Source organism: Tenrec ecaudatus, chromosome X, assembly GCF_050624435.1.
Source record: "Tenrec ecaudatus isolate mTenEca1 chromosome X, mTenEca1.hap1, whole genome shotgun sequence".
Taxonomy (NCBI): domain Eukaryota; kingdom Metazoa; phylum Chordata; class Mammalia; order Afrosoricida; family Tenrecidae; genus Tenrec; species Tenrec ecaudatus.
In genome coordinates, this window is record NC_134548.1 from 33,027,943 (window position 1) to 33,052,674 (window position 24,732).

Below are 24,732 nucleotides of genomic sequence, written 5' to 3' on the forward strand. Positions count from 1 at the left end.
TAGTGAATGAGGAGGGAGTATGGCGTGGAGACTCCAAGCCCTTTTGTATGCCACTGGACATCCCCTTACAGAAGGGTCTCGGGGAGGAGATGAGCCAGTCAAGGTGAGATGTAGCAACAATGAAACATACAACTTTCCTCTAGTTCCTAAATGCTTCCTGCTCCCCCACTATTAGAATCCCAATTCTACCTTACAAATCTGGCTAGACCAGAGGATGTACACTGGTACACAGGGAATCCAATACGGAACTGGAAACACAGGGAATCCAATATGGATGATCCCTTCAGGACCACTGGTGTGAGTGGTGATACTGGGAGGGTAGAGGGAGGGTGGGTTAGAAAGGGGGAACTGATTACAAGGATCTACATATAACCTCCTTCCTGGGAGATGGACAACAGAGAAGTGGGTTAAAGGCAAGATATGACAAAATAATATTTTATAAATTATCAAGGGTTCATGATGTAGGTGGGAGCGGGGAAGGAGGGGAAAATGAGGAGCTGATGCCAGGGGCTTAGGTGGTGAGCAAATGTTTTGAAAATGATGAGGGCAATGAATGTATAAATAAGCTTTACACAACTGATGTATGTATGGATTGTGATAAGAGTTGTATGAGCCCCTACTAAAAACCATTTAAAAAACTACTACTTTTAAAAGTATACTTGTTCCATGACAAGCAGACTTCGTCACTCATTCACTTGCTTTCAAAGAGTCAATTCCAACTCATTGCAATTCTACGGGACAGTGCAGAACTGCCCCTGTGATTTTCTAAGACTGTAATTCAGTACATAAGCAGAAAGCCTCATCTTCTTCATGGGGTGTACTCCTAATGGTTTCCAAATGGCTGACCAAAGGGAAACCTACTCTGCCACCAGGGCGCCTTGATATGCAAGCTAGGAATGTGTTAATCACATTTCCTCACATGTCTACATCAGCCACTGAGTGTTCTAATGCTTCATTATGTATCAATCATGGCACCAGCCCTAAGCAATGCTAGTAAAAGTGCATATTTAAATTATTTACCACAGTGTTTTCCAAATTCCCTTGCTAAAAGGTTGTGCTAAATATATATTGAAGAAGTTAGATGACCACATTAAATCTTCTAATGATCCCATTCCTTTGCTAATACAATATTGTCATCACAAATTTGTTCACTTTGATTGCAATTCACTGAAGTCCAAAACTTCCAAAAATACATTTCCATTATTGTTATACTTAACCTAATTAAATGAAATAATTTCATTTTAATGAACAAATTTTAACTTTTCTTTAAAAGAGAAACCCTGGAAAATATAAGTGGCCTCCTGCTGATATAATAGGAACATTACTTTGCTATCAGCATATCTGAATAATCAGATGATGTTTTCTATTTGCCATAGCAGGATAACCAGACCCAAAACTCTAAAAAACACAGAGTCTACTATTAGATAATAACAATTCTTAAAGTGTCCAAAGATACTCTACCAGACATAACATAAATCAATAATTTAAAAGAAAGGAATCGAGACTTTGTAAATGTTTGCTGCTGAGCACCCATTAAAAAGTGATGGCTATCAAAAGATACAGTGTCTGGGTTCTTAAAGGCTTGAAGATAAACAAGTGGCCATCTAGCTGAGAAGCATCATAGTCCACATGGAAGAACACCAGCCGGGCTGACCAAGAGGTGTAGAAGGGACCAGCTATCAGATATCAAAGAACTAAAAGCATATCAATGGTTGCCCACCTCCCTGATATGATCAATGAAGACAAATGTGTGCATAATCAAATGTGGTGAAGAAAGCTGATGGTGCCTGGCTATCAAAAGATATAGCATCTGGGTTCTTAAAGGCTTGAAGATAAACAAGTGGCCATCTAGTTCAGAAGCATCAAAGCCCACATGGAAGAACACACCAGCCTGTGTGACTACGAGCTGTTGAATGGATCAAGTGTCAAGCATAAAGGAAAAAAAATTCATATCATTGTAAATGTGGGTGAGTGCAGAGTGGAGACTCAACGCCCATTGGTAACCAGCCATACATCCCCTTACTAAAGGGTTGTGGGGAGGAGATGAGCCAGTCATGGTGCAGGGTAGCAACGATGAAACATATAACTTTCCTTTAATTCTTAAATGCTCCCTCTTCCCCACTATCATGATCCCAATTCTACCTTACAACCCTGGGTAAACCAGAGGATGTACACTGGTACAGATAGCAACTGGAAACACAGGGAATGCAAGACAGATGACCCCTTCAGGACCAGTGGTGAGAGTGGCGATTCCGGGAGGGTGGAGGTAAGGTGGGGTAGAACGGGGGAACTGATTACAAGAATCTACATAAAACCTCCTCCCTGGGGGAGGGACAGAAGAGAAGAAGACAGGGGGAGACGTTGGACATAAGAAATAATAATAATTTATGAATGATGAAGGATTCAGGAGGTAGGGGGAGTAGGGAGGGGGAAATGAGCAGCGGGTATTAAGGGCTCAATTAGAAGGCAAATGTTTTGAGAATGATGATGGTAACAAATGTACATATAGTCTTGACACAATGGATGTATCTATGGATTGTGATAACAACTGTAAGAGCCCCCAATAAAATGATTTTAAAAAAAAGGTGATGGGAAATTTTGGAAATGGATAGTGGATATGTTTGCATATAATTAATGTCACTGAAATGTATGTGTGCTGAAATGAGAAATTTTACATACACAGTTATTACACAAAAAGCCAATAGCCATTTTATTCAAATATTTTAAATATTATATTGAAAATGAATCCCATTTAACTTCATAGAGACTGTTTATACATTATCTGTGATATTTACAAAAATAATTTCTAGTTCACACATGTGACACCTGTTATATTTTCTGAAAGCAAATCTATTCTATCATGGGCTCTACAAAATAAAATTAAGCTTAAACCTATAAAGTGAGTGTCTATATCCATAAGCATTTCTAGTAATATAACTAAACTATAATGTTTCTGAGATGAAGTGGTTTTATCCTTCCAATTTGAATTTGTGTGAACAACTTACTAACATTTCTTTAGGGGCCCATTGTGATGACCTGACCACATGCAGAAGAAAGTAAGATTTCTGATGCACTTGGTTGCAAACCAAGTCTGGAGAACGAAGTTCATGAAGAAGCATTTGGGGAGAAAGACCTGACAATCCACTGCTGAAATCAGACTCTGAAAACCCTTTGGAGCCTAGATGAAACTCCCAAAATATAAGAGAAAAAAATTCCTATGTGTCTCCTAGAGAGGACATGAAAAATGCATTAGAGAATAGCTGACACCTCATGAATGATCAAGTTAACGAATCCATATTTGCACTAATATAAATATGAACTAAAAGCTAACTACAATCCAGAATATTAAATATGGCCATGAGTCACCTGTTATAGCCATTGGAGAAAGTGCATGAAGACAAATCATAAGTGATATTTTATTGCTAATAGATCAGTAAATCCTTATGATTTAATTTAACCTTTCTTTAATCATTCAATCATCATTGATACCATCTCTTAAAACATACTTAGTACTAATATTTCAATGCATTCATATTTCCATTAACATACTAGCAGGGACTCAGAGACATCTAAAAAGATACAAAATATGAGTATGATGCATTCTGAATCCTCATCTTCCTGATGGTCATAAGTAAACTTTCAGAGACATGTTAAATGAGAAAGATTGCTCTTTGAATTGAAACTTCATACATGGGAAGAACTTTCAGGATTAAATTATTATTAGTAAAAGGTGACTAAAATCCATGTTTTGATATCTACTGATAAATGTGTAGTTCTTTTATATTTGATTGTTACAGTGGGTTAACTAAATTGTCAAATTTAAGCCATTATAATGTTCTTTAATAAGGTCTAGATGATATTTTGTATTTCAATGCATGCTTTCATTTTCATTTAGAAGAGTATATGAACTTGCTTATACCAGATTATTTTATACAATTAACTATGTGACTACCGTAATTGCCATTGTCTGATGACATACTCATCAATAGATTTTTATATCGTGATGTAGATTCGCAGATTCGCATCTACATACTCCTCCTGCTCCATTCATTCAAAGAACTCATTCAATAAAATTTCACTCATACACACACCACACGTACACACACTATGTATATATATATACACATATATGTAGTGAATCTATTGTTATTGTTTCATAAAAGGGTAGCACATAAGAATAAATATGACAGCCAATGTAATGGGAAGTATATAGCATATGTAGATAAACACATACACTTATTAACACATTTATTCTTCAAATTAATACACTGTAGCTCTTATCCTCAGAGGTTGGAATCCAGTTTTTTATAACATCTGCCCTATCTGCCTCAAAGGCATGTGAGAAAACACATGAATCCGTACTTGCAGGCAGTAGCAAAGTAGCCCTCCCCCACACTGCATAATGAAAAGAAAAGGGGGCAAAAAGGGACTTAAACTGTCACAGCAGAGATGATTATCAGTTATAGAAGCTCCAGAAAAGGAGATACTGAAGTCAGTGTTCAGCCATGCATTATGGAAAGGTCAGGAAGCATTTAATGAACTTAATCAGCTTCCAACCTCACAAAGTCACAATTGGGTTATTTTAAATTGCCATTGCAACTACATCTACTCACTGGTCGGTCATGAGAGATGAGCTTTCTGGATTGGGTGATAGATAAATATCTCCTTTAAAACAGATGGATTCCCATTCGGAATTATACATACATATTAATTAATATATTTTATAATATATTTAATCAGTATGTAATACATAAGTATATATATTTAACTTAATATAAATAATTTTTTTAGGCCTGAAACACTGAGAATTCGACCCTGGTGATAAAAAAGTCATCCTTTTTAAAGCCACCTCATAAATTCTGCCTACTGTTTATTTATCAACTATCTTGTTATTCAACATTTTGCATATAGAACAATCATAAAAAAGATTCTAATATACAATTATTTTACACATTAACTGCATCCCTCTGGAAGCAGTGAACACTGAGATGCAAGGCAAGCCTGGCTATGATGGTCATGGTTATGTATCAACTTGGCTGTACCAAAATTCTCAGTGGATTAGCAGTTGTGTAATGAGGTAACTCAGCAATTATATAAAGATATAATTGGGCAATTTTGTAATGATATGCCTATCCTGTATTTTGCAATCTGATGTGGTCCTTCACTTTTGCATTATCCCAATTTTCACATTTTGGAACCTAGCCAAGTCAATAAATTTGAAGTGGTTACATTTATCAGTCTTTCTCTGATGAAATCTACCATTTGACAATTGAGAGTATACCAACAACTATTAGATTATTAAACCAAACTCAAAATAACTGCTTTTAGTGCATCATAGCAATATCCCCCAGATATTGCTTCTCCAAATTTGTGGTTAACAATGTGAATATAACGTTATGACAGTGATAACCAAGGGGACAATTTCAAAGAAGTTGGCACATCAAAAATGTACCGCATATACTAGAAGAAAAACAGAGGTTAGAATATAATCATTATCCATGTTTCTAAGAGGGATCACTATGTAGTGCAAGAGAGCAGGAGGAGACTCATTTAAGGGTAATAGAATAAAAATAGTAAATACAATTCTGATTGTCAATGAAAGAAATAAAAAAAATGAATAAGTATCCCAAGCAGGACTTCCCCAGAGTGACAAATTATAACAGAAGCAGTGCCAGGAATAGATTTCCCAATTTAAATAGGAAAGCATGTTGCCTTTTATAGTGTATATAAATGGAATTGGCAAGAGCAGCTAATTAATTATAGCTGATTAGTCTATCAAATCTCTTGGTAAAATAAGCAAAACATTAACTTAAAAAAATTATTTAGAGACCATGTACTCCAAATAAGAGGCAGAAATATTCAAAAGGCTTAGAATTTTGTTTTGTTTTATTTGTTGTTGTTGCTGTTGTTTTTCACCAATATTTTAAACTTTTGTTTTTGATATTAGAGTTTTGAAAATTAAATTTGTATGGAATAATTTATAATATATTTGAAAAAGAGAGAAATATTTACTATACTAAAAATAGAAGGAACTTTCATTTTCTCCCTTATTCTGTGATGAGTAAGTATAAATAGCAAGCTTGAGACAAAAATGATCAAACCATATTTTTAAAAAGGATAGTCCGGAAATGTACTAACCTTCAGGATCAAGTAGTTTCTCTATGCCTAATTGACATTTAGCGATGTTGAATGCATGGTCCAATCGTTGTGCAGCTGACTGCTGACTAACCACACTATCCCAATCAAACAGGTCTGGCCTGCAAAAACAGACACATAGGCAAAGATAAATGTAAATCAGACTAGAACATTCCAAATGAATCAGGCATTATGAATGGCAACATTGTCCATAGTCTTGGAGAGAATGGATAACTCCCAGGAAGGTTTCTTATTTTTACACATCACAAGTTTATTTGAAAAGCTTGAAAAATAAAACAATCTATTTTATTCTAAGTAATCCAAGCAACAAAATGTGATTAATCGCCATCACACTTGTTGATTTGAATACCAGTCAATTGCTCACAACACATGATTTTAATGCCGAGCCTGGACCTCCTTCTTGAATTCCAGGTATTGATTCATTTGCTTTCTCATTCTCCACTCAGTGGTCTCACCAACCTCAAATGTCCAAAACGGAGATTCAGCTCTTACCCACTCTGCCTCCTCACTTCCCTTCCTTGTAGCGCTCCTCCCTCAAGAACCATAATGCATTTGAACTGCCAGTAGCACAGGTGAAAAGTCTGGAGCATCTCATGGTCATTTTGTCCTCAGACAACACTTACTTGGAAATAGAACCAGAACGTTACTACTTTTCACTTTTCCCTCTGTCACGAAGCTGGTCGATTTACCATGTGATCTGGCACAGATAATATCCTAACTGCTTTCCCTGAACCTACCCTACTCCTGGTAAACATTTTATCAGCAGGGCTTTCCAGGATGATTTGTGAAAACATGAGTTTCATCACAGTCTTATTCTTTAAGCCTTGCCACAAAGAGAATAAATTTCATGCTTTTGATATCGCCAGATCGATTTCCATAGTGGTTGTACATACTTACAAGTCCACGAGAGTCGCTATTTCCCCACAGCCCTTCGAGCATTTGTTGCTTTCTGAGTTTTTGAATTGGGCTATCTTTGAGGGTGTTAGGTGGTACCTCATTTTGTTTTAATTTGCATTTCTCTTATGGCTAAAGATCCGGAACACTTTCTCATGTGTGTTGATCATTCAGATTTCTGCCCCTGTGAAACTTTAATTCAGGTTCTTTGCCCACCTCTCAAGTGGGCAATTAGTTTTTTGTTTTTCTTTTTGGAAACTAGCAGATCATTGTAGATTTTTAGTAATAAGGCCTTTGTCTGATGTGTCATTGTTAAAGATGTTTTCCCAGTCCGTGGACTCTCTTATTACTCTCTTAGTGAATTCTTTCGATGTATACAGGTGTTTTATCTTTAGTATATCCCAATTGTCAATTTGTGCCTCCTCTGTGTTTGTGCCCTTCCCTATTCCTGATAGCCTATGTATTCCCTGTGCCAAAGTTCTCAAGTTGGTCCCACTTGATGGCCCTAATAGTTTGGAGTTTAAATTCAAAGGTTCTGATCCACCTTGAGTTTATTCTTGTTCATGGAGTTCCCATACGACCCAACCATCCCCCTACTGGGCATATACCCAGAAGAAGCAAGAAACAAATCAAGGTCAGACATCTGTGCTCCAATGTTCATTGCAGCACAGTTCACCATTGCAAGGAGTTGGAAGCAACCCAAATTTCCATCAACTAATGACTGGATTAAAAAACTGTGGTGTATACATACAATGGAGTACTAAAAATCGCTAAAAAGCAGTGATCTACTTATGAAGCACATCACTGCATGGGAAGAACTGGAGGAAATCTTGCTAAGTGAAGTAAGCCAGGCACAAAAGGACAAGTACAACATGAATCCGCTGAGGTAAGCTTTAAAAAAAAAACATGCAAAGGGGCATGGGGAAAAAGCTACTATATACAAATATTTCTGGGGTGAAGAACAGGTAATATGGCAGAGGCCAGATGAAATACAGGAATACACATGGTAGACAACTAAAAAGGAGTTGTAGAAAGGAAAAAAAATAATGATAATAAAAAAGAAATGGGTAGCGGGGGCACAGGGCTCTAACCCACCCAAGGGGAGGGTATTGTTTATATCTCCACAGGGAAAGAAGGGCCAGACATCAACCCAGTGCTCCAAGGTGTGAATGCAACATGCTGGCATGGAGTAGGGAACCAGTGGAGAGGTCTGGGTGGGCAAGCCCCTATACCAACTACTAGGTGGACACCTGCCCCTCTCCCCCAGAACTATTTATTTCAAAAGACGGAATTGAATTTGACCAGCTGCGGGAGAGGGACATAACTGATCGAAGCACACGGGAGCAGATGAAGGGGGAGGAGGAGAGAGTGGAGCACATCCTGGCCCACCAGGCCTTGAGGATGATGATTCCAATTAGAGCAGCCAGTTCACAGAGAGGGCCACATGGCCAACCCCACTATGAGACATAACGCCCCTCACTGACCAATAGCCCTATAGGGGACAACACTGGAGACAAAGTGGGGGAAATGCACCTGATCTGATCCAGCCACACCAAGGCAGAACACTAAGGGGGTGAAACAGAACAGCAAGTGAGTGCAGCGGCGAAGTCCCCAGGGAATGCTGAAGGTGGACTTTGGGGCCAGCTCATTGTGCCCCAACAAACTGAACTGGAAAACACTCTTAAAGGCCAACAAATGATCCTTGAACTAACTACAAGCTTTTCTTTCTTATTGTGTTTGTTTTGTTTTGTCATTGGTTTGTTGTTGTTTTGTTGTATGTTGTTACTTGGTTTTGCTCTGTCTTGTTTGTCTGCATGTTATTATCTCTGCAGGTCTGTCAAAATAAGATAGGATGGATGAACAATCTGGAGGAGAAAACAACAAGACTGACAATTCAGGGAGACATGGGAGAGGGGTGGGTGGGGAAAAGGTAGTGGTTTTAACAAACCCAAGGACAAGGGAACAACAAGTGATCCAAATCGGTGGTGACGAGGGTGTGGGAGGCCTGGTAGGGCATGATCAAGGGTAATGTAACCAAGAGGAATTGCTGAAAGCCTGTGGGGAGGGGGGTACTGAGCATGAAAGAGGGACAGAGGAAAGTTCAAGGGAAAGAGAGGAAAGAGATAGGAGGCAATGGGCATTTCTAGAGGTCTAAATAAAGTCATGAACATATGCAAATATATTTATATATGAGAATGGGAAAATTGATCTATGCTCATATGTTTATAGGCTTAGTACTACGGTAGCAGAAGGGCACTGGAACTCCACTCAAGTACTCCCTCAATGCAAGAATACCATCTTCTATTAAATTGATATTCTATGATGCTCTCCTTCCAGACACAACCACTGAAGACAAAGCGGGTGAATAAGCAAATGTGGTGAAGAAAGCTGATGATACCTGGCTATCAAAAGAGATAGCATCTGGGGTCTTAAAAGCTTGAAGGTAAACAAGCAGCCTTCTAGCTCAGAAGCAATAAAGCCCTCATGGAAAAAGCACACCACCCTGTGTGATCACGAGATGCCAAAGGGATCAACTGTCAGGCATCAAAGAAAGAAAAGTCATATCATGGTGTGCTCACCTCCATGATACGATCACTGAAGACAAATAGGTGCATAAGCAAATGTGGCGAAGAAAGTGAATGGTGTCCGGCTAACAAAAGATATGGTGTCTGGGGTCTTGAAGGCTTGGGGTAGACAGGAGGCCCACTAGCTCAGAGGCAACAAGGCCCACATGGAAGGAGAACGCCAGCCTGTGTGATCACAGGGTGTCAGGGGGATCAGGTATCAGGCATCATCAGAAAAAAATTACCATAGTGAACGAGGAGGGGGGTGTAGGGTGGAGACCCAAAGCCCATTTGTAGACCACTGGAATCCCCTGGCATAGGGGTCTCAGGGAGGAGACATACCAGTCTGGGGGTGACGTAGCAATGATGAAAAATACAACTTTCCTCTACTTCCTAAATGCTTCCTCCCCCCACCCCACTATCATGTTCCGAATTCTCCCTTGCAAGTCTGGCTAGACCAGAGGATGTACACTGGTACAGATAGGAACTGGAAGCACAGGGAATCCAGGACAGATGATCCCTTCAAGACCAGTGGTGTGAGTGGCGATACTGGGAGCATAGAGGGAGGGTGGGTTCGAAAGGGGGAACCAATTACAAGGATCTACATGTGACCTCCTCCCTGGGGGACGGACAACAGAAAAGTGGGTGAAGGCAGATGTTGGACAGGGCAATAGATGACATAATAATTCATAAATTATCAAAAGTTCATGAGGGAGGGGGAAGCATGGAGGGAATGGGAAAAAATGAGGAGCTGATGTCAGGTGCTTAAGTGGAGAGCAAATGTTTTGAGAATGATGGGGGCAATGAATGCACAAATGTGCCTTACACAATTGATATATGTATGGATTGTGATAAGAGTTGTGTGGGGCCCTAATGAAACTATTTTTAAAAAACAGAACAAAAATTTCATGCTGTTAACTGTTACCCACATGGCTCAGCTCTCCTTTAAGTCTCAGATTTTAAGTATTCCTTTACTCCTCATGGTTTTCAAACAAGCTAGAGTGTTTTCTCTGTTTACATTGGCTGCTTCCTCTCCCTGAAATACTCTCCTCCCAGAAATTGATATAAGCCACTCTTGCCATTTTTAATGTATTTATTCAAGGCACATTATTGGCAAATTCTTCTTTGACCACTTCACCTAAATTTGGCAATCGGCCCCCTTTTCCAACTAACATCTGCACGTTCATTTACTGAGTCTTTTTACTATTCTTTTTCTCATTAGTAATCACTGCTTTTTAAGATCTGTGTATGAGGGGGCTTTCAAAGTTTTGTGGAAAATTATATTATGTCTTCATTCCATCTATTCATAAAATTTTTGAAGCCCCCTTGTACTGTAATCAAGCTAGCTCTGTATCTGCCCCCCCTTAGTAGAAAGTAAGCTCCATAAAGGCATAGATCCTGTGACAGGATTTTTATGAATATAAATCCCGTTGGAAAGAAATCAAGTTGCTCAATAAAATTTTCTTGCCTGCATGAGAGAGTAGATGAACACCAAATATGTTTATGTCATTAGATCTGGTGTACAGAAAGCACAAAAGAGAGCAGGATTCAGTTAGCACCCTGTAAGTATTTGAAATGCACTGAGGAAAACGGAATTAAAATCTAAGTGTGAAAAAAAAAGATAAAAGGTTTTTTAAAAGCTGAAGAGCTTGAGACTTTTTAAAAAAACTTTGAAGTGACTTATAGAATGGGCTTGGCTTAAGAAATATTTTTAAATACGGAATCCTAAATTGAGTGATATTAGAGAATCAAAGTTCTTGAAGAAGTAAAATGCAGGATATGCTTCATCCATCAAGATCTCCATTGGGAGATTCTTACTATCATGGAAGGAATGAAAAGTTTGTTTTTAGGACAATAACTCAAAGTAATGTATTTATAGCTCATTCAACGTTATTTACTTTTCTTTCATTCTTTAGGATTTGGTAGCTACTCAAGAAACCTAATCACTACTCCTTCTGTACTACAAGTTAGCACAAATAATTAACAATCTTATGGATACACACCCTTAGATTTTCAGACAAGCTATTTGAAGGGGGGGAACACAATAGATGAAAATAGCATGGGAACTGTTTGGTAGGGTTGCAAACCTTAGCAAGATGACAGGTAATATTTTAGAGTAATGTAACTCTTCAGAGTCTCAAGCTTGCAATTAATAAGAAGACATGACTAATCTACTCACTGACAACTCAGAGTGGTTCTATTACAAGAGTTATACTGATTGGCCTTAGGGTCGCACTTCAATTATAAATTGAATTAAATATTTTAAATCACTGAAATTAACAATATTAGCTAACTCAGTAATAATCAATTACATAAAGAGTTAGAAAAATAACCAACAAGAAATTAATATAGCGTTCTATCATAACTTAGACCTTAATTCATAAGTAAAAACATGCAGTAAAGTACCACCAATCTTTTGAGAAAATAAATAGCATGTGTAAATCAGACTACCACATTGGCTAAGAGATACCTCTAGAGATAATGCCATGCATGCTCATCTTGACTTTACTGAATATTGGCCAAATGGTCTTAAGTAGGTCATATGAGCTCTCTGTGCCTCAGTTTCCTAATTTGTTAAATGATAGTTCATATATCATAAGAGAAGGAGTGCTGCTTGGGCTGTTGGGTAAACATTGGACCACAAGGTCAACACAACCACAAGGTTGTTGGTTCAAACCCACCAACCTCTCTGAAGGAAAAAGAAGAGCCTGTCTGTTCCCCTAAAGATTCATAGCCCATATAAGCATGTAAGCCAAGCTAAGGAAGTTTTGATAAGTTATTTAAATTATTGACTACAAAAATAATAACTCATAATATAATTCCACTTAATCCACAATGAAAAGTTTTGCTTTGTTTAAAGGAAGGTTTACAGCCTTGTAAACCCCATAGAGAGTCACTTTAAGTTGGGATTATCTATCAGTTTTGTACTGTGGTGGTTTGTGTCTTGTTGTAATGCTGCAAGCTATGTCACTAGTAATTTCAAATACCAGCAGGATCACCCAAGGTGACCAGGTCTTAGCAAAGCTTCCATATTAAGAACAGACTACAGAGAAGGAATTGACTGTCCACTTCAAAGGAATTGGCCTCTGAAAATCTTAGGCATAGCATTAAAACACTGTAAGGCAGCAAAGGTCCAATGAGGTGGCTGGAATGAAATGTTAGGGAGTAAAGCCTTCAGGACCTTCATTTAGTGATGGGGTATGCCTCTAAATGAGGAGAGACCCATTTAGTGACGGGGTATGCCTCAAAATGAGGAGAGACAGCTGCAAAAATCTGCTAATAATTGGAATTTGGAATGCATGAGTGTTAATTTAGGAAAATCGGAAGTCATCAAAAACGAAACGGAATGCATAAAGATGGACATCCTAGGTGTTGATGAGCTGCAATGGCCTGGTACCGGCCATTGTGGAATTTCAAAATCATGTTTATTATGCTAGGAATGCTATAAACAAGAGGAATAGCCTGGAATTCATTATCAAAAAGGGCATCTCACATTCTGTCTTGAAGTAAACTTCTGTATGTTTGTATACATCTGCATGTATGGAAAAATAGTCAATAACATTATTATTCAAATTTATGCACAACCATTGAAGCTAGTTATAAAGAGGTTGAACAATTCTACCAAATGTCTTCAATCTACAATTGATCAAACATGTAATCAAGATGCACTAATCTTTAGTGCCAATGAGAATGCAAAAGTTGGAAACAAGCAGAAGTTGGAAAATGTGATCTTGGTAATAGAATCAAAGCTTGAGATCACATGACATCATTTGTAAGACCAATACCTTCTTCTCAACTAATACACTTTTTCAACAACACAACACCTGGCTTTCTCCAGAAGGAATACAGAGAAATCAAACGGACTGCATCTGCAAGAAGAGATGATGGTGAAGCTCAATGTCAACAGATAAAATGAGACCAGAGGCTGAATGTGGAACACACCATGAATACTTCCTATATACACAGGTTCAGTTGAAGAAAATGAAAACAAGTCCGTAAGAGCCAAAAGTTGAACTTGAGTCTATCTCACCTGAATTTAGAGAACACCTGAGGAACCGATTTGATGCATTGAGAAAAGACCTAATGAGTTGTGGGACGACATCAAGACCATCATTCATGAAGAAAGAAAAAGGTCATTTCAAAGACAGGAGAAAGAAGATCAAAATAAATATCAGAGGAGACAATGAAACTTCTCTGAATCATAGAGACACTAAGTAAGGAAGAAATGATCGCATAAGAAAGATCAAAAGACCATTTCATAAGGTACCTGAGAAGATTAAGTAAAATATTATCATGAGAAGTACAAAGACCTAGAGTTAAGACAAGCAAAAAGGAAGAACTTGTTCAGCATGTCATAAGCTTGGGAAAAAACACCTCAGGCCTCAAATTAAATTATTGAATGAATCTATGGGCAAAATATGGACTGATGCAGGAAGTATCAAAATAACAAGGAAAGTATACACTGTACCAAAAAGAACTGGTCTAAAAAAAAAGAGGAAAAAGAACTAGTCGACATTCAAGCAGATCAGGAAGTAGACCATAAGAAAGGACCAAGGTAATTTAAAGAAGAACTTCAAGCTGCACTGAAAGTATGAGCCAAAAAGAAGGTGCCAGGAAATGATGGAATACCAATTGAAATGTTTCAACAAATTGTTGCAGTATTGGAAGCACTCACTCATCTATGCAGGAAATTGGGAAAACAGGTACTTGGCCAACTGACTGGAAGGGATCCTTATTTGTACCCATTAAAAAGAAAGGTGACTCAACAGAATGCTCAAGCAATAGAGAATCATCCTCGATATCATATGCAAGGCAAATTTTGCTGAAGATCATCCAACAAAAGTTGCAGCAATATGTTGACAAGGAGCACCCAGAGGTTCAGGCCAGATCCAGAAGACTATGTGGAACAAGGGATATCATTGCTGATGTCAGAGGGATCTTGACTCACAGCAGAGAATCTGAGAAAGATACTTGTTTGTTATTGTCTATGCTAAGGTATTTGATTTTATGGGTCATAACAAACTGTTGGAATCCCACTATCATGATCCCAATTCTATCTTACAAATTTGGTGAGGCAAGAGGATGTACATTGGTACAGATAGCAACTGGAAACAGGGAATTCAGGATAGATGACTCTTTCAGGACCAGTGGTGAGAATGGTGATGCCCGGAGGGCAGAGGGAATGTGGGGTAAAAAGGGGGAACCGATTACAAGAATCTTTGTATAGACTCTGCCCTGGGGGATGGATAGCAGGGGAGAGAGCAGGGTGAGACATCAGACAGTGTAACATATGACAAAATAATAATAATTTAGGAATGATGAAGGGTTCATGAGGTAGGGGGGAGTGGCGAGAGAGGTGGAAATGAGCAGCTGATATTAAGGGCTCAAGTAGAAGGCAAATGTTTTGAGAATGATGATGGCAACAAATGCACATATGTGCTTGATAAAATGGATGTATGTATGGATTGTGATAAGAATTGTACAATCCCCCAATAAAATGACTAAGAAAAAAGAATGGAGATTTTAGAACACTTCATTTTGCTTTTGTGGAACTTGTACATTGATTACGAGGCAGTTCTATGAAGGGAACAACTGCATGGTTTAAAATCAGGAAAGGTGTGCATCGGAGTTGTAGCTTGCCATCAAATTTATTCAGTCTATATGCTGAGCAAATCATCAGAAAACCTGAACTATATTAAGAAGAATATGGCATCAGGATTCCAGGCAGTGTTTTTAATAGCCTAAGATATGCAGATAACACAATCTTGATTGTTGAAAGTGAAGCACTTTCAAGTCCACTTGCTTGTTGACTTGAAGCACTCACTGATGAAGATCACGGATTATAGTCAGCAATATAGATTGTGATCCCGGGGTTCTACATATAACCTCCTCTCTGGGGGATGGGCAACAGGGAAGTGGGTGAAGGGAGATGCCAGGCAGTGTAAGATAAGATAAAATAATAATTTATAAATTATTTAGGGTTCATGAGGGAGCAGAGAACAGAGAGGGAGGGAGAGGGAAAAAAGGAAAACGAGTTGATTCCAGGAACCCAAGCAGAAAGCGAATTTTGAGAATGATGAGGGCAACGAACATATATGGGTGCTTTCCTCAATTGATGTATGTATGGATTGTGATAAGAGCTGTATGAGCCCCAATAAAATGATTTTTAAAAAAAGAAAACCAGAATTCTCACAACTGGATCAAAGGGTAACCTCATGATCAATGGAGACAGATTGAAGTTGTCAAGGACTTTGTTTTGCTTGGATCGCAATCAATGCTCATGGAAGCAGCAGTGAAGAGAGAAAACAAAATATTTCATTGGTAAAATTTGCTGCAAGAGACCTCTTTAAAGTGTCTAGGAACAAAGATACTACTTTGAAGACTTAGGTGTGCTTGACCGAAGCCACATTATGGAATCATATAGATCTGAAAGTTGGACATTGAATAAGAAAGACATATGAAGAATTCATATATTTGAATTGTGGTGTTGGTGAAGAACATTACAAGTATCATGGACTGACAAAAGAGCAAACAATCCTGTCTTGGAAGAAGTACAGCCAGAATTTTCCTTAGAGGTAAGGATGGCGATACTTTGTCACATGTACTTTGGATATATTGTCATTAGAGATCAATCCCTGGAGAAAGGCATCATGCTTGTTAAAAGAGAGGAGGAGCAATAAAGAGGAAGGCCTTTTAAAGTAGAGGTGAAGCAAAAAAGAGAAAATCCTTCAACAATATGGACACTGTGGCTGCAATAAGGGGCTCAAACATAAGAACAATTGTAGGGATGATAAAGGAACAGGCAGTGTTTTGCTGTGTTGTACATAGGATCGCTAAGAGTTGGAACCAACTCAGTGATGTGCAACAACGTGAGTTGGGACCAACTCAGTGGCTGTGGGTATAGTTTTAGATACCATAAGAGAAGTCCTTAGAAGTTGCAAATGGTTAATCTTTTGATGACTAGCTATAAGGTTCGTGATTCAGATCCACCCAAAGATGTCTAAGAAGACAATCTTGATAATTTGCCTCTTAAAAATCATGTATGATCGTGAAGGACAGAGGAGACCAGGTCTCAAACAAAGGAGGGGGGAATCACATCACTGTAAATGAGGGGGAGTGCATGGTGGTGACCCAATGCCCATCTGTAGACAGCTGGACATCCCTTGCAGAGGGGTAGTGGGGAGGAGATGAGTCACTCAGGGTTCAGTGTAGCAGCAATGCAACTCAAAACCTTCCTCTAGTTCCTGAACGCTTCCTGCCCTCCCAATTATCATGACCCCAATTCTATCTTGGGGACCTGATTAGAGCAGTGGCTTTACAGCGGTGCAGTAGGGATCTGGAAACACAGGTAATCTAGGATGGATGAACCCCTCAGGACCAGCGGTGGGAGTGGCGACACCGGGAGGGAAGGGGTGTAGAAAGGGGGAACCGATCTTGGGGATCTATGTATAACCTTCTCTTTGGGAGATGGGCAATGGAAAGGTGGGTGAGGGGAGACGCCGGGCAGTGTAAGATAAGATAAAATAATTATTTATAAACTATGAAGGGTGCAGGGGGAAGGGGAAGTGGGGAGGGAGAGGGAGGGGGAAAAAAGGAAAGCGAGCTGATTCCAGCAACCCAAGTGGAAGGCGAATTTTGAGAATGATGAGGGCAACGAATTATAAGGGTGCTTTACTCAATTGATGTATGTATGGATTGTGATAAGACTTGTATGAGCCCCAATAAAAAGATTTATAAAAATAAATATGTAATCATGTCCATTTGCAAATCCCTCCCCAAGTGAGAAAGACTAGTGATTTCTTTCTAACTAATAAAATACAGCAAAAATGAAAAAATAAAATAAAGGATAATCTACTGAAAAGCAACTAACAACAATGACTATGCTTTCAGTAAGAAATAGGATATCTTACTTAGAGTAGTGGCCACTAAGTCAGGATTCCTTAAAAACTACTTCTACATCTATGTTAAAAATTTTATAATATGTAAAAGTGTCAGAAATACATTTTAAATTTATAGACTCAACCCAAAACACTCAGTCTCAGAACAAATTTGGTTGATCCAAAATAATATTATAATTAAAAATGATAAAATAAAATAAGAATTAAAAATCAGGATAATGATTTTCTTGTTTTCATATTGTTATCATCAGATTCTTTATGAAATGCATGAAAATTAATTTTACAGAAGTTGTAGCCATATCACCACTAGCTTGGTGTCTTTGAAATGATGCTGACACCTGAAAACCTCATTCATTATAAAGTACAACTTTTCTCCTTTTTTCAAAACACTTTTGAGTGGATCAAGCCATTTGCCAGTTGTCTGCTAACCTAGAGGCTGGTGGTTGGATCTCACTCTGCTGCCCTGTGCAAGAAAGGCCTGGTGGTCTGCATCTCTAAAGATTACAACTGAGAAAACCCTTGGAGCTATTCTATGCTGTAACAGAGGGATCACTATGAATCAAGGATGACTCAATGGAAAAATGAAAGGTAACAACAATGAGAAAAATTGCATCATTTATGCTGCTAATCATTTTAACGTAACATAAGACTCAGGAGATAAATGAGGATAGGGTATCTTAGTAGACTCTATAATTAAACAATCGATAAAAATATATAGTATATATTATAATGATAACATCAGATAGAATAAAGATAGCTGCTGACAATGACTACTTACACAGACTGAATTCTTTTGGATAAAATTTGCTCTATGAATACACATTTTGTTTCTTTTTCTTTTGCCTATCCCAACCCGACCAACCTCTAATGTTTAATGCACTTGCTATACTATTTCTATAGGAATCCATTAAGTTAGGGAATTAGAAAAATTATTTTTAACATTATACTTATAATATTTTCCCCTGAATTCTTTTTTTATTTTTTAAACATTTTATTGGGGATTCATACAACTCTTATCACAATCCATACAAATATCAATTGTATAAAGCACACCTGTACATTCTTTGCCCTCATCATTTTCAAAGCATTTATTCTCCACTTAAGCCCTTTGCATCAAGTCCTCTCCCCTGAATTCTTGAGCATGTTTCAAATATGTTAACATTTCAAGTCCCTGAAAAAGTAGAAGTTAGCTAATTTTCAGAGACACCAGTATTGAACTTTGTGTTTGAACATAGAACTTTGATATTCAGTATCTTAAAATAACAATTGTCTTTGAGTAGATGATTTCTAGTTTTAACCTTCAGCAAGATCTTTTGTCAAGTCCTATATTCTGTATTAAACATGTCTTTATGTTATGTAGTTTAGTCATTTAATTATTGACATAAGGACACCTCTACCATCTGTAAATGTACCAATGCATATCACCTTGGAAAAGATAACGTACCCTTTTAAAAGTAACCATCTTTAGTTAAGCAATAGGAATATCTGTCAAAAACCAAAAGGAGGAGGAGATTTTTCAAGAAAGGGCAGTAATCGAATGTGAGAACCCTCAGAGAAATAACAATGTAACATATTTTTGACAAGGGTAGTTAGTTATGGATGATTCATGTAATAACACATGAGGGAACCTGCACGTGACGATATTCTGAGACAGGAAGAGTGGATCAGGGTCAGTCGGAGTTGAGCAATCTGAATATGTTTACTACATTATCGACAAATATATTCCGAAATCACAAAGCTGCGGATTAGCAAATAGAGTGTATGCACATGCCTGCAACAGTACAGTCATCCACTTGAAAAGAAAATGGGAAAGCATCAACAAGGACAGCATAACCTGCTCCTCAGTCTATCGTTCATGTGCAAATGTGTCCATGAACAAGGAGAACAATATTTTCAGGTCCTCACTGCAAAGCATGTGGCTGCATAAATAAGGGCTGACTTATGAGGCGGCACAAATGCCTCTGTCCCTTCTCATCTGGCTTGAGTGAAGCTGTGGAATATTTTTATTCATGTCATCCTTAGGACAAGCTGTGTGTTAGCATTGATTAACATGTCGAGGGGGTGCCAGCCTGCCTTCTCTCTGATATCAGGTTGCTGAGTTGCTCACGTGGAAACACAGTGTGTATGGGGTTAATTACACTCGGCTGCATGAAAACCCTGAGCAAAGATGCTTATTTACAGAGTGTTTGTTCCTGCATTGAATTTCACCGGGAAGGAAATTTATATTCTGAACTTTTGGAGAAGCACGATGGGCAATAAAATAGATTGGATAATCTACACTCAATAAGCAAGGAGGCATGGACTGATTTGTGCTGATTTCTTAATTTTTCCCCCCACACATGAAAGATTCTGCTTCTAGGTACAGTTGGCATCAATCTCCCTCCCAATCCCGCAGCACCTACCTACAGAAGCACAGTCCGTTTTCAAATCAACAATCCCTAACAGGGATGGGCACCCCGTTAGCTGGGTAAGAACACACTTGCCTTGTAGTGAACAATTTCAAATGATTTTTACCATATGCTAAAACCTATGAGAAACTGTGCATTACAAACAATTGCTGACTGGATAATCTGCCTTTGATTAGATTGGCATAGGAAAATAGACTCATTTTTAAAAGGATGAAACGAAGACAGATAAGCTATAGTAAAAAAAACATTTTTTAAAAATGTATAGCCTGAAGTTCAGTCATCAAGTCAATTAAGACTCCAAGGAGCCTGACAAGAGAAAACAGAACTGCACAGTGGCTTTCCAAGACTGTTACTGTTTCCAAGGGTAGAGAGCCAAGGCGTCTTCTCCCTCTGAGTGGCTGTAGTTGAAAATAGCTGACCTTGTGGTTAGCAACCTCATACATAATCCACTATATCACCAGAGCTTAAAATATACATATTTTTATCCAAGTATAGATGTAGCCCAATTCATGATAAACCTATGTAGAATGTTACAAGACTGTCAACGCTGAAGGAAGCAGCCAGCCTCATCTTTCCCCTGCACAACCACTGGTGGGTTTGAACAGCCAACTTTGTGATTAGCAAATGCCACCAAGGTTCCTAGATTCTGATTTTTATATTTGAGGAATGAAATTATTGGATGAGATTTTAGTGAGGACATTTGATTCATGATCTCAAGTTGAGAAAAACTCTTTCATACCGATTTTACACGACTTGCTTTGCTTTTCCAGACTGCCAATGTTCATACTCAAAACACTGGGTCATAGGACCAATTGTATCCTGCTTTATTCCTCTGTTACTAAATACAAAGTTCAGCTTTTATTCCTGACCTACAGAATATACTCATATGTACAGGTTTTCCATTGAAATACTCATCAGACCTAACATATATATATATATATATATATTCTCTATTATGTCTCTTCTTGTAACAGTTCATTTTATTAGAGCCACTAACATGAAATTTGGTACCACATTCAGCTCTGTCATTTCATCTCGTCCCAGCACATTGTTTTTATATTAAAAGCAACTCCATCTCAGCAATGTTGGAATACATCCCGGGTCTTCTGGGAGAGTCTCAATGTCAAATACCTGTATACTGACATCCTCATATAAGCACAGTCATTTGTTTATTACAAGAAAGTGATGTATAAATAACATAAATATCCCTACTCAGTTCATTTTGATAGATGCTTGATCCAATATGGTTCACACACATAACATGTTGAATAGTATGGAATGATCTGGAACTATGCTGGGGGAGGAAATGCATCAATACTCTCCAAATAAATACATCAATACAATTTCTCAGTAGTCTTCTTACCTATGACTATGGATGAGAGCATTCAAAGCCAGGCCGTCAGACCAGCTGGTGGTGAAATTGATGACATTAACTTGTGGATAATTACGAGTTGATTGTCGGACCCAGCTCAGGAGAATCTTTTCACTGTTGGTTTGTTGCAATCCAGCCATGATATTTTTCATTACATTTTTCACCTGCATGTGAAAATAATTTTTATGAGAAAATTCCTTCTCTGAGCAAGAAGCCACAAATGTAAATGTGAAAATGCCCAATGTTCAATAAGAAATATGTTTGCTATCACGCCTAGATTCTGTACTATTCTATTAGAATTGTTGACCAACTAGTTAATACTGTAGCTTTCTACAAAAATTTTAAAAACTTAAGTGTATACTTCATTAGACATGTTTATAGGAAAAGTCTTAAGCTAAACTTGCAATTTTAGGATTGTAGGAATAGCATCAATGTAACTTCAAAAGCTAAAGTGTGCCAGACCCAAGCCATAGTATTTTCAATGACCTCATATGAGTGTGAACGCTTGACAATGAATCAAGACGGGTGAAGAAAAATTACTGCCTTTGAATTATGGTGTTGGCAAGGAATATTTAATTTACCATGGACAACCAAAAGGATGAATGTATCTGTTAGGTCGGTTCCTACCCATAAAGAAACTAAGCACACAGAAGGAAACACTACACAGTCCTGTACCAACATCACAATTGTGCCTATGCCTGAGACCATTGCTGGAACCAATGTGTCAATTCATTTCCTTGAGAGTCTTTCTATTTTGTGAGGCTCCTCCACTGTTCAAGAGTGACGTCCTTCTCCAGAGACTGGTCTCGCCTGAAAGTATATCCTAAGTATGCAGGACGAAGTCTTACCATCTTGCTTCTAAAAAACACCCTTACCTTGCATCTTCCAAGACAGACTGGTTTGTCTTTCTATCAGTTCATGGTACTTTCAATATTCTTATAAAGCACACAATTCAAATGTATCTAGTCTTCTTCAATCTTCTTTAATCAATGTTCAACTTTCAAAAGCATATGAAGCAACTGAAAATCCTTTGGTGTGGCTCAGGCCCACTTTAGTCCTCAAAATACCATCCTTGGATTTCAATATGCTAAACAGATCTTATATAGCAGATTTATCTAATGCAAAGTGACTTTTGATCTTGTGTGTTGTTTCCATGAGCACTGATTCTGAGCCCAAGCAAGACACAATCCTTGAGGTCCATCATTTCTCACTTTAACATGGTGTCACCTTTCGGTCAAGCTCTGAGGAGTTTTATCTTCTTTGTATTATCATAATCCATACTGAAGCCTGTACTCCTTAATTTTTATTATTAAGTGCTTCAAGTTCTCCTCACTTTCAGCAAGCAAATTTGTGATATCTGCATATCATAGGCTGTTAATAAGCCTTCCTCCAAACTCGATGCTGTACTCTTCATTTAATCCAGCTTCTCTGCTTACTTGCTCAGCATACTACCACATAACTCATGTATAAGCTGAGTTTTTAAAAACTGGGGTTTGGCTTATGCACGGGTCAGTGTTACCCCAGAGAGGTGTAACATCTCACTGCCCCCTCCAGTTAACAGGACAAACGCCGTTATGGTGCGGGTGATTGCTGTTTCTCTGCTGTTCATTCAAAGCCCCTCTGACACTGCAGGGCTTTGAATGTTTATTTACTCACATCTAACCAATTCAAGTCATCCTATGACGTGTATCTTTGAATAAACCTTTTAAAGACCATGTGCGAAGGATATTGCATGAATGGATGTCATCTGGTCAAGACCAACTAACAAAAGGAGGAAATCTCATGAAGCCTGACATAGAGTTAATAGCAAAGTGGGTTCCAGATGCATGGAAAGACATTCCAGAAGACATGGTGCGACATGCCTTCCAGAAATGTAGTATTAGTAATGCTATGGATGGCAGTGAAGACTGCGGTTTGTATGAAAACGACAGCAGTGATGGTGATGATGGCAATCTCAGTGAGGACAGCATCTATGATGAACTCACACCAGCTGAACCTCTGCACTGGGATACGGATGATAATGAGGAATCCAGTTTTGAAGGATTTTAACTCTACATTTTAGCTTGGTTGCTTATTGAGCTCAGGGAATAGTACTCTTAAGGTATCATTGTTGATACCTCATTGTTTTTGTTGAACCTATTTTCCACTTACTGTGCTGGTTTACTAATGTTAAATGACTTGTCCTTTTATTTATTTTTTATTTAAAATAAATATTTTAAAACATTACCCCCTTATGTCTCAATTTTTAGTAATTTTTATTTTCATTTGTTTTGATTATTGAAACTCACCAATAGCTTCTGCATTTTCCACCCTAGGCTTATACTCGAGTCAATCAGTTTTTCTGGTTTCCCAGGTTATAATTAGGTGCCTCGGCTTATACTCAGGTTGGCTTTTATTTGAGTACATATGGTAATTGAGTAAATATGGTGAGAAGACATAACCCTGATGCACACTTTTCCTGAGTTTAGTCCAGGCAGCATTCCCGTTCTCTGTTTGCACAACTGCCTCTTCATACATGTAGAAGTTCTACCAGAGCACAATGATGTGTGCTAGGATTCTCCTTCTTCTCAAGACTATCCATTGCTTTTTTGATTGACACAGTTGAATGCCTTTGCAGAGTCAATCAAACACAAGTAAAAGTATCTCTCGTGTTCTTGGCTTTGGGTCAAGCTCCATCTGTCAGCAGTAATGATATTCTTTGATTTACACCCTTTTCTGATTTTGGCCCAAACCTTTGGCAGCAGGTGTACCAGTCTTTGGGCGCTCCTTAGAAACGGGAATGTCAAACATAGTCTCATGCACTTTGGACATGTTATTAGGAAACGCCAATCCTTAGAGAAGGTCGTCATTCTTGGTTGAGTAGAAGGTGAATGAAAAAGAAGAATTACCGCAATGATTGCAATGGTGAACTGCCTCATAGCCCTGATCATGAGGATGGTTCAGGAATTCACACTGTTTTCTTTTGTTGTATGTAGGCTTCCTGAGTTGGAACTGATTCAATGACAGTAAAACTAGTGGAGTGTCTATGTGAATGAGTTTAAATTTTTCAATAATGAAAGGCTAAGTTCACATTTTGGTTCTGTTGCTTACTAATTATTTTAAAAGGGCAACTTGTTCATCCTTTTTTAGGCCTAAATCTCCTTAGCTATATATCCAAGGTTGCTGTAAAAATCAAATGACTTGACTTCCCATGATAAACACCTTGGTTATAATATAACTTACAGCAATATCTGTTATTTAATGACTGAAATAGAAAAAAAGACATTTTCTTATTCAGAATGAGTGACAAAATCAACAAGAGAAATAAAAAATGAATCAGTATATATTCCTAAACTTATGGAGATGTTGCCTTAGTTTTCTTTTCCTTAGTATAGGTGCTAAAGTTTATGTGTTTTGTTTATGTTAGTGTTGCTGTTGTTGTTTTGGCATATTTTCTTCTA

The 24,732-nt window shown here is 38.1% G+C and overlaps 1 protein-coding gene across 1 annotated transcript in view; it reads right to left on the reverse strand.

Moving 5' to 3' along the window:
• LOC142433260 (dystrophin-like) overlaps positions 1-24,732 on the reverse strand; it is a 432,482-nt gene that overhangs the window by 396,969 nt on the left and 10,781 nt on the right. The window contains exons 3-4 of the mRNA XM_075538341.1: positions 21,284-21,456; positions 6,139-6,257 (exon numbers count right to left, since the gene is read on the reverse strand). Coding sequence (XP_075394456.1) covers positions 6,139-6,257; positions 21,284-21,456 — 292 coding nt within the window. The remainder of the gene's footprint in view (positions 1-6,138; positions 6,258-21,283; positions 21,457-24,732) is intronic.